Source organism: Chelonoidis abingdonii, chromosome 15, assembly GCF_003597395.2.
Source record: "Chelonoidis abingdonii isolate Lonesome George chromosome 15, CheloAbing_2.0, whole genome shotgun sequence".
NCBI classification, from domain to species: Eukaryota; Metazoa; Chordata; order Testudines; family Testudinidae; genus Chelonoidis; species Chelonoidis abingdonii.
Window position 1 is genome coordinate 51209695 of NC_133783.1, and position 14760 is coordinate 51224454.

Below are 14760 nucleotides of genomic sequence, written 5' to 3' on the forward strand. Positions count from 1 at the left end.
GCAGCTTTGTTGGCAGAGTGCTCCTGCCGACAAAGCACTGTTCACACTGGCGCTTTTAGTTGGTAAAACTTCTGGTGTTCGTGTGTGTGTTTGTTTTTAACATCCCTGAATGACAAAAGTTTTGCCAACAAAGTGCCAATGTAGACATACCCTAAGTTCGCAACACTCCTGAAAACAGAAAATATTGTCCTCTCTTTTTATATGGAGAAACTGGAACAATGAGACCTTGACTTGTACAGGTCATACGCAATCTGTTGCAGAGCTGGGAACAGACCCCAGATCTCTTGGCTAAATCTCATAAATTAGCTTAATGAAGAATGTTTGCGACAGTGTTGTAGCTATGTTGATCCCAGAATATTGGAGTCTGGCAGAACAGCTCTGTGTAAGCTGGAGAGCTTGTCTCTTTCACCAGCTGAAGTTGATTCAATAAAAGATATTATTGTACCTCACCCACCTTGTCTGCTTAATGAAGTCTTTTTGCTAAAACACCAGTGTAAGTTCATATTTTAAAGTAATACTTAAGTACAGTATTTTAAATAAATCCACTTGTTCTTTCAGGATATGGCTACACTTACAGTTGTACAGTGCTGGGAGTTACATTTGTCTTCGTACAGCTGTGTAGGGAGAGCGCTGCAGTGTGGCCACACTGACAGCTACCAGCACTGCAGTGTGGCCACATTTGCAGCATTTGCAGCGCTGTTGGGAGTGGTGCATTATGGGCAGCTATCCCAGTATTCAAGTGGCTGCAACATGCTTTTCAAAAGAGAGGGGTGAGGGGGAGCGTGGGGGAGAGAGAGTGAGTGGATTTTTGGAGCTGTCAGCCCCCTGCCTTGCAAATTCTAAGGACTGGAACATACACATCACCAACCTGCAATCAATTTAAAAGTTTCGAAGCCTTCCCCCACCCCTCTCTTATTCACTAAATGCAAATTATGCAATCCTAAATAGCCTTCAGACCACATAAGTAGCTGCTCCAACATGGACTCCTCCCTCCCCCTCCGCCGTGTGGCTTCTCTACTCAAAAGCAAACAGCTGTGAACATTCCAAAGCAATTCCCCTGCCTGCCTCCGCTTGCTCGCTGGAGCAAACAGCAGCTGTTTGTTTTTTAGATAAGCAGCTCCGGGGAGCCCAGACGGAGTTCAGCCACTCTTCCGGTTTGTTGTGAACAGGCATTCTGGGATACCTCCTAATACCCTGGAGGCCAATAACAGCGCTTTTGGTGGCCACACTTGACGAGCAGCGCTGCATCACCAGCACTGCAATCGTTATATCCCAAGCAGACCAGGTGTACAGCCAGCGCTGCAGCCAGGGAGTTGCAGCGCTGGATGTCCCTTGCAGGTGTGGACAGTTACTAAGTTGCAGCACTGTAAATGCACCACCAGCACTGCAACTCTCCAGTGCAGTCATGTCCTAAGTGTGGCTGGATTATTCCTACTACTATTTAAATGATGTAGTTTATCTTGCTTCATAACATAAGGAGTGTTCCCAAGCTGACCTTTTGTAAGGCCATTATGGAAGGAGTAAACCTGGCTTCTGAGAATTGGAATTCCTGGTATTGTTCTTTAGCAACCCTGTTTAGCGGAACAAAGGAGCAGCAATGACAGCTCTGCAGGGAGCACTCTTCACTAGCGGGAAGGTTGCTACTAAGTGGGGTTAGTTGTGAGGGACTGTCTGCATAAGTGAGTGAGATAGCCTAAAGGATGACTCTATCCCTAACTGGGGGGAGGTGTGAAATTGGAGAAACTGGGCATCTGTGAACCTATCATATACTTGTATTATAGATGGCCCATGTATGGATTTTACAGTAGGATCACAAGGTGGCTAAATGTTGCTAGTTAAAGTAGTAAGGCTTTTAAGTTATGTATTCAGTCACCAGTTGCCAATAGGAAATAATCTTTCCAAACATTTTTACTTTATAAATGCAGTTGGGTTATCTCATCCTTGAACAGTCTGTAAACTGCTCAGTTAACTATCTGTTTATGACAACCTCAATGTACTATTATTCCAAGTAGGATTTAATTACCTGTTTGTTAGTTAAGGGTTAATGTCTCTTTTACCTGTAAAGGGTTAAGAAGCTCAGTAAACCTGGCTAACACCTGATCAGAGGACCAATAAGGGGACAAGATACTTTCAAATCTTGGTGGAGGGAAGTCTTTGTTTGTGTTCTTTTTGTTTTGGATGTTGTTCGCTCTTGGGACTAAGAGGGACCAGACATCAATCCAGGCTCTCCAATCTTTCTGAATCAGTCTTTCATGTTTCAAAATTGTAAGTAACAGCCAGGCAAGGCGGATTAGTTTATTTTTTGTTTTCTCAACTTGTAAATGTCCCTTTTTTGCTGAGAGGATTTTACTTCTGTTTGCTGTAACTTTGAACCTAAGGCTAGAGGAGGTTCCTCTGGGCTATACGAATTTGATTACCCTGTTAGTATTTTCCATCCGTTTTCAGAGGATGATTTACCTTTCTTCTTTAATTAAAAGCTTTCTTTTTAAGAACCTGATTGATTTTTTCCTTGTTTTAAGATCCAAGGGGTTTGGATCTGTGTTCACCAGGGAATTGGTGAAGTCCCTCAAGGCCACCCAGGGAGGGGAGAGTTTTGGGGGGACAGGAAGTGCTCCATGCACTGACTTCTGGATGGTGGTAGTGTACCAGATCTAAGCTAGTAATTAAGCTTAGAAGTGTCCATACAGGTCCCCACATTTGTACCCTAACGTTCAGAGTGGGGAAGGAACCTTGACAAAGGTTTACATTTAATTTTGTAAACCTACAAACATCTAATAGATTATCATTAAATAGATGGCAATTGCTGGGTTATGAAAATTGAATGTTGTAAAGAAGCAGTTACATGTAACTAAATACTCCAAATTTAATTTTATTTGTAACCTGCTAATATTAGTGGGAACAGAAGTATAATCTAAACTTGTTTTGGCCTAGGACTTTAAGGATCTGTTTCCAAAAGCATGTTGAAGCCATTAGGCAAGAAAAATGAAATCCATGCCTGCTGTTTTGTAATTCACAACTTTGTTAGTTTTAAATGTACTTCTGTATTCTAATTCCATATTAAAAGAATATTATCAGATAACTAAATTATCAACAAAGTACTACAGAGCTCAAGTTCAATTGAAAAGAAAACCTTAACTGCTTTGCCTATTTCAGTACATACTGTATTTGATTTCCTAGGATTTGGAATGCTCTTTGTAAGTCATCTTGCATTAATGCAAAATTGACTGATATTTTTTAAACTCTCAACAGTCAGGAAATTCAAACTTATACAATTTTGCCTCACTTTCTTGCTTATATCATTATATCTAAAATACACTGATAAAGTTACTGATATAGCTATCAACATGGTATCTAGAAGCACAATACTGTAAGTACAATATGGTTCTTAAGATGCTATTGAAACATACCTCTGAATATCCTCAATTTTATGTTAAAAATTTCTATCAGACTATTGCAGTCATAACTTTTTTCCTTTTGATTTCTTTATTTTTAAGATAGTTAAAAATAGACTTTTTCTTCTTTCATGCAGGCTCTGTGTTTTGGGTGTGGGGAGAGGGGCTCAGACTATGCTCTAGGAATGCTGACATCTTCATCACCGCATTACTTACCTCTTAATTTAAAAAATGATGCCTTTGCTGGTGAACTGAAGGGAGCTTTTCTGCTTTCTTCTTCTGGTATCATGCTCCATCAAATGAGAGTTTTTGGGCTTCTGAAAATCCTAGGCCTGGTCCAAAAACACAAGTTGCACTGATTAAACTAAAATCAGTGCAAAACCAGACTATGCCCTGCAAATGAGGGAAATCATTTTTTGAGACTGTAAAGAAGTATTAAAATGCCAATCAAGGTATTCAGAATTTATACATAATATTAACTGCCTTCTTCAGTTTCTTTTCAAAGTTTTTATATTGCATTCTCAGCAAAATAATGCCCTAAAAGTTTTTTTCAGTGTTGTAAGAACAGGTACTAGAATGGATAACAATACTAACAGTGTCTTGTTTAATAGTGCACATCTCTAGCTATGCCTATCCTATTGTATGAAAACCTATACTGTGGTATGTAAATATTTGTGTGTGGTTTTTTGTCCGTAATCACCTAAATACTTTATTATATAGGTAAATTGAAAGCTTATAGTAGTTTCTTTACACATCATAATAGCACAAAATTTTTCTTTAACTTACTATACAGCTACACAGTTTCAGCTCAGAGAATATTTTTATAAACTCCTTTATTCAAAATTACTGGCACACTAGGATATGGCATTCAAGATAATCTATTCCAGGGAAAGCAAAGTGTTTACTTTCTTGCTGTGTTATATACTCCTCAGCTTCTTTCATGGAAGAATTTTTAGTAGCTTCTAGAGGCGCTTTTTTAAATTTTTTTTTGGGCTGGAAGACTTGTAGAAATCAGATTTTCTGTCCTTAATTGTCTTAAACAGAAAGAACCCCTCCACCCAAAAAAACAAACACACACAAAAAATGGCCCTGTAAGTATATTGCTTTTTCTTTGTGCCTGATAGTTCTGTTAATGTATTTTGAACTAGTAAAATAGTCCTATTTATGAAAAAGTGAGACTTTATATTTATTTTTATCAGGTTCAAGCCATTTTTTCCATTTCAAGTTATGTCACCTGAGGAATATGAAGATCGGGATCTCAGCATACAAGATTTTCCATTGACAGAAGGCCGACTTAAAATTACCTTAATAGAATGTACAAGGTATGTCCTATTCTCAGCTCTGTCACTCTTTTTGGACCAAGTAATTTTTAGTGGTTTTCAAGTACATGATCTTATTGCTAAGGCTGTTTTGATACAAGAACACTACAGCTTCACTCTCCTGGTTGAACTCATACTAGAACATAGCTTTTTTAAATTAAAAATTATTTCTCTTAATGATCAGTTGAAACATGGAACACACACTCTAAGCTGTTTAGATAATTCTGTGGGTGTATGTAGATCTGTATCTATCTGTATGTAGATAATGATGATTTTTCTTCCTCTTTGCTTTTGGTTGCTTAAGTGTTAATCTGCTCCTACTGCTTATTTCCCCCCATCAAGTAAGAATTCATAGGTTCATAAGCTTATTGGTGACTTCATAATTTAGTTGCTGTGGAAGTGATTTTAATATTGAAAATAAAAAGAAATAAGTAAATCAAAAGCCCAAAGCAAGTAAAACTTGTCTTTGTGAAAATGCCCTCAAATTCATAAAATTTAAGGCTGAATGGGACTGTTAAATGATCTAGTCTGACCTCCTATATATCACAGACCATTACATTTCACCCAGTTCCCTGGTATTGAATCCAATAACTTTTGTCAAGTATCAGAGGGGTAGCCGTGTTAGTCTGGATCTGTAAAAGCAGCAGAGAATCCTGTGGCACCTTATAGACTAACAGACGTTTTGCGTCTGACGAAGTGGGTATTCACCCACGAAAGCTCACGCTCCAAAACGTCTGTTAGTCTATAAGGTGCCACAGGATTCTCTGCTGCAATAACTTTCGTGTTTCACTAAAACATTCACCAGCTCACTGCTGCAGCAATGTACTGGCTATCAAACGTAGATGCACATTTGTAGTTGTTGCTAGCTGCTGACGCCATACGAAAGAAGAAGACTAAAGCATAACTTGTTTTTTGGGAAAATATATTTTAGCCAGGCATCTAGGCTTAATTTGAAGACATCAAGAGACAAAGAATCTGCTACTTCCCTTGATAGTTTTTCTCCGTGGTTAATTACCCTCATTGTTAGAAATATGCACCAGATTTCTCGTTTGAATTGGTCTGTCTTCAGCTTCCATACATTGATTCTTGTTATGCCCTTTTCCACTAAATTAAAGAATCTTTTAGTATCTAGTATTTTATCCACATTAAAGTATTTATATGCTGTGTTCAAGACAGCTCTCAATCTTGTTTTTTGTAAACTAAACAGATTGATGTTAAGTCTCTCCCTATAGGGCATTTTCTCCAGTTTTCAAATCAATTTTGTGGCTCTTTTATACCTTCTCCAATTTTTCAACATCCTTCTTCAAATGTGGCACTGGATACAGTATTGGTCTCACCAATATCGTATACAAAGGTGAAATCACCTTTCTACTCTTCTGTTTGTTCATCCAAGGATGATATTGGTCCTTTTTGCCACTGACTACATCTCACTGTGAACGTATGTTGAGTTATTTATTGAGTATGACCCCATGATCCTTTTCAGAGTCACTGTTTTCTGGGAGACAGTCTCCAATTCTCTAGTTATGATCTCATTCTTTGTTCCTTGAAGTGTAACTTAGCATTTGGCTGCATGAAAACACATTTTGTTTGAATGGGCCCAGTTTACGAAGCAATCCAGATTGTTCTGCATATCTTCTCTGTTCACATCGTTATTTATGCCAATCTTTGTGTCATCAGCAAATTTATCAGCAATGATTTTTATATTTACTTCCAGACTGGTGATGAAAATGTTGAAAAGCATTGGGCATAGTATGGATCCCTCTGGAACCTCACTAGAAACACTCCCATTCAGTGACAATTCTCTGGTGATTGCAATTTTTTGAGATCTGTCAGTTAGCCAGTTCATAATCCATTTAATGTGTGCTCTATTGATATTGTATCATGCTAATTTTCAGATCAGAATATTGTGCTTTACAAAATGCCTTCTTACATCTACTCAATTACATTTACCAATCAAATTTATAATCTCATTGGAATGAAATCAGATTTGTTTGACAAGACCTATTTTCCACAAAGTACGTTGACTGGCTCTGGCATTAATTGTATTCTTGTCCTTTAATTCTTAATCAGTTGAATCCCATATCAACTGTTCCATTATTTTTCCAGGGATTCATGTCAGGCTAAAAGGCCTATAGTTACCTGGGTCATCCCCCTTGCCCTTTTTAAATATCGGTGTAACATTAGCACTCTTCCAGTCACTGGAATTTTCCTGGTATTTCAAGGTTCTTCTTCGAGTGCTTGCTCATATCGATTCCAATTCGGTGTGTGCGCGCCGCATGCACGCTTGTCGAAAGATTTTTACCCTAGCAACACTCGGTGGGTCGGCTGGGCGGCTCCTGGAGTGGCGCCGCCATGGCGCTGGATATATACCCCTGCTGACCCAACGGCCCTTCAATTCCTTCTTACCGCCCGTGTCGGTCGTTGGAACAGTGGAGTGCGGCTTAGCTGACCTCCACTTCCCTAGCTACTCATAGTTTTTCTCGTTATTCTTGTGTATATAGTTGAAATTTCTATACTTGCAGTTAATTTTTAGTAGTTCTTTACATAGTTAGTGTATATAGTTAAGAGGGGTTTGGGGATTAGCCCCTTCCCCGCACCCTGTGCCGGGGCCCATGCCCGGTTCACCGAGTTTCAAACCATGCTCTGCTTGTCACAAGCCGACGCCAACAGGAGATCATTACAACTCCTTCCTTAAGTGCCTCGGGGAATCTCACCTCGCCGATAAGTGCCGCATTTGCAAGGCCTTCAAGCCAAGGACAAAAAAGGAGCGGGACTTTCGTCTCAAACAGCTCCTGATGGAGGCAGCTCTTACTCCTCCGCCCTCGGCACTGAGCGCTGGACAATCTGCTGCCAGAAGCGCTTCTTCGGCACCAGATCGTACCGGCACCGCTAAGACCCCTTGGCACCGACCATCTCCGGCACTGGTGCCTGCTCGGCACCATTCTCTTTCCACGAGGGTGAAGAGGCCTAAGACTTCTGCTGCTTCTGTGCCCTCTGCGCCGCAGCCGAAGCACTCAGATAGATCGGACGACCCGGCACCTACACTTGTCATGGCACCGACTACCTTGGCACTGTTGATTCCGGTCCCACAAGGGCCATCGAGTCCGGTCCCTGAAAGCTCCCCGCCAAGAGCAGTGGTTGAGCTCACGATTCCCTCCACACCGGAGACATTCTCCATGGCGAGGGATCTCATCGCAATGACTGAGTCTGCGCTGCCTCAACCCCCGGCACCGCCAGTGCAGGTCATACAGTCTGTGGGCAAGGCTGCCCTGATAAGACCACCTTCTATTGGCACTGCAGAACGGCACCGATCATGATCCCACCGGCGTTCCCGGTCCTGTCGCCGCTCGCAGTCCCGGCACCAATCACCTCTTCGGTACCGGTCGTACTCGCGGTGCAGATCAGCGTCCTGTTTACCAGCCCGGTACTCTGGGTACCTATCCAGCTCCCGGCACCGCTCCAGGGACCGTGACTCTTGCAGCCGATCCAGACGCCAAGCTTGGAGATCCTGGTCGACTCCCGGCACCGCTCCGGTTGTAGGTTCCGATCTCATTCCCTGTACCGGTATGGCTCCCGGTACCGATCCCCCGGGCCTCATAAAGCAAAAACAACCAGAGAGGGTTTTTCAGCCCCTCCTTGGCCATCCCGGCACCCATCCGTGTCATCCCAGGTGGACAGTTCATATACACAGGACTGGGACCCCGATGTGCCCACTAGGATCTTCCAGGAGACCCAAGATCAAGACCCCCATCAGTGGTCATTCTGGACGCCTTGGGCATACACCTTGGGCCTGGTGATATCTCCAGCCCCATCTCGCTCTGCTGCATCGGAGCATCGGGTGCCGGAGGCGACCATCAGCCGCCCCCCTCCTCCCACTACAGAGGAAGTGCCAACTCCCCCACCAGAGTCTGAGTTACCAAGGGAGTCAGAGGGCGTCCAGGTCCACGAGGCCACACAGGACCCACTTGTCCCTGGCCTTTCATCTTCGTCCTCTCCTAATGAAGCAGTGGCAGGGACATCCTCCACGGGCCCTCCTCCAATTGACCTGAGGGCTCGCCAGGACCTCCTGAGACGTGTGGCGCTCAGTATGAATCTCCAGGCAGAGAAGGTTCTGGAGATAGAGGACCCGGTGGTGGGTATTCTGTCAGCTGACACCCCCACAAGAGTGGCCTTACCATTTATCCGGATGATCCAGGTCAATGCTGATACCATCTGGCAGTCTCCAGCCTCCATTCAACCCGCTGCCAGGGGAGTTGAGCACAAGTACATGGTGCCCTCCAAGGGGTAAGAGTACTTGTACGTCCATCCTCCTCCCTGCTCGTACAATCTGTCAATGAGAGGGAACGCCATGGCTAGCAAGCTCCGGCGCCAAAATCGAAAGAGGCTAAGGCGTAGGGACTTACTGGGCTGTAAGGTGTACTCTGCAGGGGCCCTCCAACTCTGGGTGGCGAATCAGCAAGCCTTGCTTAGCTGCTACAACTACAACTCCTGGGCGGCGGTGGGCAAGTTTACGGAGCTAGTTCCCCAAGACTCCTGTCAGGAATTTGCAGCCCTCTTGGAGGAGGGGAAAAAGGTAGCAAGAACTTCGCTCCAGACCTCGTTGGATGCAGCTGACTCTGCAGCCAGGACTCTGACCTTGGGAGTCACCATGAGGCGTATTTCATGGCTCCAAGTGTCAGGCCTTCCACCAGAACTTCAGCATACGATACAGGACCTGCCCTTTGATGGTCGAGGCCTGTTTTCTGAAAAGACAGACCCTAGGCTACAAAGCCTGAAGGACAACAGGGTCACTGTGCGCGGTCTCGGCATGCACACGCCAGTGACTCAGCGCAGGCCTTTCCGTTCCTAGCCTCACCGCCTGTACCCTCCACCTAGGCAAAGGCAGGACTTTGGTAGAAGGCGGGGTAGGGGTGGCCGTAGACGACAGTCAGGATCCCAAGGGGGTCAAAATCAGGGTCCCTCTAAACCACCTACAGGGCCAAAACCTAACATTTGAAGTTACGCCAGAGGACGGCGTACCAGTTACGTTCCAGGATCCTTTCCCTCCTTTTTCCAACCACCTCTCCTTCCTCCCTGCGTGGTTCCGCCTAACTTCAGATCGTTGGGTTCTACGCACGGTGAAACTTGGGTACCACCTCCAGTTTATTTCGCCCCTCCTTTCCCCCCCCATCCTTGTCTCTCTTCAGGGACCCCTTTCACTAGCAACTCCTCTTACAAGAGGTGCAGTCGCACCTTGCCATGAGAGCCATAGAGGAGGTACCAAATGATGAAAGGGGCAAGGGGTTTTACTCCCGCTATTTCCTAATCCCCCAGTCGATGGGAGGTCTCAGACCTATCCTAGACCTGCGAGAACTCAACAAGTTCATGATAAAGTTGAAGTTCCACATGGTGTCCCTGGGGACCATCATCCCATCCTTGGATCCCGGAGACTGGTATGCTGCCCTCGACATGAAGGACGCGTATTTTCACATTGCCATTTATCCTCCTCACAGGCAGTACCTCCGGTCAGCATTTCCAGTTTACCGTCCTACTGTTTGGCCTCTCTACAGCCCCAAGAGTATTCACAAAGTGCATGGCTGTAGTTGCCGCTGCCCTCCGCCGCCGTCGGATACATGTTTTTCCGTATCTGGACGATTGGCTCATCCGAGGGACCTCAGAGTCACAAGTTCCTATCATGTGGGCATCGTCAAGGACCTATTCATTCGTCTAGGCCTGATGATCAACACAGAGAAACCTACTCTGGTTCCCACACAGAGGATAGACTTCACTGGGGCCATTCTGGACTCCAGTCTCGCCAGACCCTGCTTACGTCAGCCTCGGTTTCAGGGGATGGTAACAATTATCCGAGGCCTACAGAACTTCCCGACGACTTCGGCTCGCACGTGTCTCGGTCTCCTGGGTCACATGGCTGCCTGCACCTTCGTGACCAAACATGCCAGGCTACGTCTCCGTCCCCTCCAATCTTGGCTCAGCTCGGTATGCCACCCGAGCAGAGACGCCATAGACGATAGTCACCATTCCCCCGAGCATCAAACGCTCCCTCAACAGATGGCTGATGCCCTCCCTGGTGTGTGCAGGGATGCCATTCCATCCGCCCCAGCCTTCTGTGTCCCTGACAACAGACGCGTCATCTCTCGGCTGGGGTACTCACCTCGGACATCTTTGCACTCAAGGCCTTGGTCATCTCAGGAGCTGAAAGCAGTCCGCCTTGCGTGCCAGGCGTTTCAACAGCATTTGCAAGGCCATTGTGTCTCAGTGGTCACAGACAACACAACGGCCATGTATTACATAAACAAGCAAGGAGGGACACGGTCTTCCCCTTTGTCAGGAAGCCATCCAACTCTGGGACTTCTGTATAGCCTACTCGATAGACCTGGTAGCGTCCTTCCTCCCAGGCGTTCGGAACACTTGGGCATGTCCACTCAGCAGATCCTTCCTGTCTCACGAGTGGTCGATGCATCTGGAAGTTATCCATTCTGTTTTCCGGAAGTGGGGATTTCCCTGCATAGACCTCTTCGCTTCCCGCGAGAACAGGAAATGCCAGATGTTCTGCTTCTTTCAAGGTCGTTGACGGGCCAACTGCTTTATGCCTTTCCACCGTTTCCGCTGGTTCACAGGGTCCTGCTAAAGCTCCACAGAGACGGAGCTCGCTTAATCATGATCGCTCCAGCGTGGCCCAAGCAGCACTGGTACACTATGTTACTCGACCTGTCGATAGCCAACCCAATTACCCTGCCTCTTTGCCCAGACCTCATAACTCAGGACCATAGCAGACTTCACCACCCAGACCTGCAGTCCCTTCACCTCACGGCATGGCTGCTGTGTGGTTAAGCCAATCAGAATTACGTTGCTCTGCCTCAGTACAACAAGTACTCCTGGGTAGCAGAAAACCTTCCACTTGGGCCACGTATCTGGCCAAGTGGAAGCGCTTCTCCTGCTGGTGCGAAGTGCAAAACGGTTCTCCCACGGAGGTCCCGATCCTCACCATCTTGGACTACCTCTGGTCTCTCAAACTGCAGGGCCTAGCAGTATCATCATTGAGGGTGCACTTGGTGGCTGTCTCTACCTTCCACCCAGGAGAGAATGGCCACTCAGGGTTCTCACACCCTATGATTTCTAGGTTCCTCAAGGGCTTGGAGCGCCTGTACCCCCAGGTACGCCACCCCACCCCATCCTGGGACCTCAACCTGGTTGTATCCAGACTTTGTCTGCCCCATTCAAGCCGCTAGCAACCTGCTCGCTACTATACCTATCCTGGAAAACAGCTTTCCTCGTAGCAATTACATCGGCCAGATGAGTCTCCGAGCTTCGGGCTCTCACGGTGGACCCACTGTGTACTGTGTTTCACAAGGACAAGATGCACCCGACGTTCCTCCCTAAGGTGGTATCGGCCTTTCATGTCAACCAGGATATCTTCCTTCTGGTCTTCTTCCCGAAACCACACTCAACACGAAGGGAGCAACAATTGCACTCCCTAGCTGTTAGAAGAGCACTCGCATTTTTATATCAAGTGGACAAAACCCTTTCATAGAACGCCCCAACTCTTCGTCGCGGTGGTGGACCGAATGAAGGGCCTACCTGTCTCCTCCCAGAGGATTTCATCTTGGGTGACAGCCTGCATCCGTACTTGTTATGACTTGGCTAATGTTCCCTCGAGCTGCCTCACCGCACATTCTGCCAGGGCCCAGGCTTCATCTGCTGCCTTCCTGGCTTGTGTACCCATCCAGGAGATATATCGTGCAGCTCCCTGGTTTTCGGTACATACCTTTGCCTCTCATTACGCTCTGGTTCAACAGTCCAGAGATGACGCAGCCTTTGGCTCTGCAGTTTTGCATTCTGAAACATCTCACTCCGGCCCCACCGCCTAGGTAAGGTTTAGGAATCACCTAATTGGAATCAATGTGAGCAAGCACTCAAAGAAGAAAAGACAGTTACTCATCTTTGTAACTGTTGTTCTTCGAGATGTGTTGCTCATATCCATTCCAAACCCACCTCCTTCCCCTCTGTCAGAGTAGCTGGCAAGAAGGAACTGAAGGACCGTTGGGTCAGCAGGGGTATATATCCAGCGCCATAGCGGCGCCACTCCAGGGGGCGCCCAGCTGACCCACCGAGTGTTGCTAGGGTAAAAATCTTCTGACGAGCGTGCACGCGGAGTCCACACACCACATTGGAATGGATATGAGCAACACATCTCAAAGAACAACAGTTACAAAGGTGAGTAGCCGTCTTTTTTTGTTAAAAATTAATATCAGTGGGCCAGTGATCACCTCACCCCACATTGTTAGCACTCTTGGCTGCAAGTTATTCAGGCTTGCTGATTTTTAAAATGATTATCCCTAATAGATGCTGTTTAACATCCTCCTTAGTGACTAATGGACTGGAAAGTACTTCCTCATCTTTATGTGATATGAGTACATCATCGTGTTCCTTTCTAAAACCAGAACAAAAATATTTATAGAACGCTTCTTTTGCCTGTTCTGCGCCATTGTTAATACCTTTACTATCTCCATCTAATAATGGGCCTATATCAGTGCTAAGATTTCTCTTGTTCCTTATATACTTAGCCCTGCCAGCTATAGATTTTTTCCCGTATGTTCTTTGCTCCCCTTATCAACTTTCTACAATTCTTAATTTCTAATTTATATTGCTTTCTATCTACGCTTCTTTTTTCCATTTGTTACGTTACTTTTTTTTATTTCTAACTTATGCTTTCACTTCACCATGGAATCAGGATTTTTTTTTTACCCACAGTTGTCTTGATTCTGGATTGTGAAATTGTGGCTTTTTGGCCCCTAGAAACTCCTCTTGAACTCCCAATTTTCATTCACATATTTCATCTGAAGTTTTCCGTCCAATCAATTGTGCTTATAATTTTCTTCAGTTTGGGAAATAAGCCCTTGTGAAGCACAGCCATATGTATCTTGTCTTCCGACAGTGGCCAACGTCAGGTGCTTCAGAGGGAATGAATAGAATAGGTAATCATCAAGTGATCCCTCTTGTGTTGCCTATTCCTAGTTTCTGGTAAGCAGAGGTTAGGGACATTCCGAGCATGGAATTCTGAGTTGCATGCCTGATCATTCTGCCTAATAGTCATTGATGGACCTGTCCTCCATGAATTTATCTAGATTTGTTTTTTGAACCCTGTTTTGGCCTTCACAGCATCCTCTAGCAATGAGTTTCACAGGTTGACTGTGCATTTTGTGAAGAAGTACTTTCTTCTGTTTGTTTTAAACCTGCTGCTCATTAATTTAGTTTGGCGACTGCCTAGTTTTTGTCTTGAGTGAGTAAATAATGCTTCCTTATTCATTTTCTCTACACCGGTCAAGATTTTATAGACCTCTATCATATTCCTTCTTAGTAGCCTCTTTTCCAAGCTGAAAAGTCCCAGTGTTTTTAAGCTCTCTTCATATGGAAGCTGTTTCATACCTCAAATCATTTTTGTTGCCCTTCTCTACCTTTTCCAATTCTATTATCTTTTTTGAGATGGAGTGACCAGATCTTTACATGGTATTCAAGATGTGGATGTACCATGGATTTATATGGAGGTATTATGAATTTTTCTTTTAGTATCTATCCTTTTCCTAATGGTTCCTAACATTGTTAACTTTTTTTGACTGGCGCTGCACACTGAGTGGATGTTTACAGAGAGCTATCCAAAATGGCTCCAAGATCTTTCTTGAGTGGTAACAGCTAATTTAGATCCCATCATTTTGTATGTATAGTTGGGATTATGTTTTCCAATGTGCATTACTTTGTATTTACCAACATTGAATTTCATCTGCTATTTTGTTGCTCAGTCACCTAATTTTGTGAGATCCTTTTGTAGCTCTTCGCAGTCTACTTTGTACTTTACTATCTTAAGTAATTTTGTATCATCTGCAAATTTTGCCACCTCGCTGTTTACCCCTTTTTCCAGATCATTTATGAATATGTTGAACATCACTGGTCCTAGAACAGACCCCGAGGGGGACACCATTATTTACCTGTCTCCATTGTGAAAACTGACTATATATTCCTATCCTTTGTTTCCTATCTTTTAACCAGTTACT

General features: G+C 44.8%; 1 protein-coding gene across 2 annotated transcripts in view; it reads left to right on the forward strand.

The window, feature by feature from the left end:
- The window catches only part of PDZD8 (PDZ domain containing 8), a 146438-nt gene that overhangs the window by 34127 nt on the left and 97551 nt on the right, over positions 1-14760 (forward strand). The window contains exon 2 of one of the 2 annotated variants that reach the window (XM_032780789.2): positions 4592-4714. The exons of the other annotated variant lie outside the window; for it this stretch is intronic. Coding sequence (XP_032636680.1) covers positions 4592-4714 — 123 coding nt within the window. The remainder of the gene's footprint in view (positions 1-4591; positions 4715-14760) is intronic. 2 annotated transcript variants of the gene reach the window in all.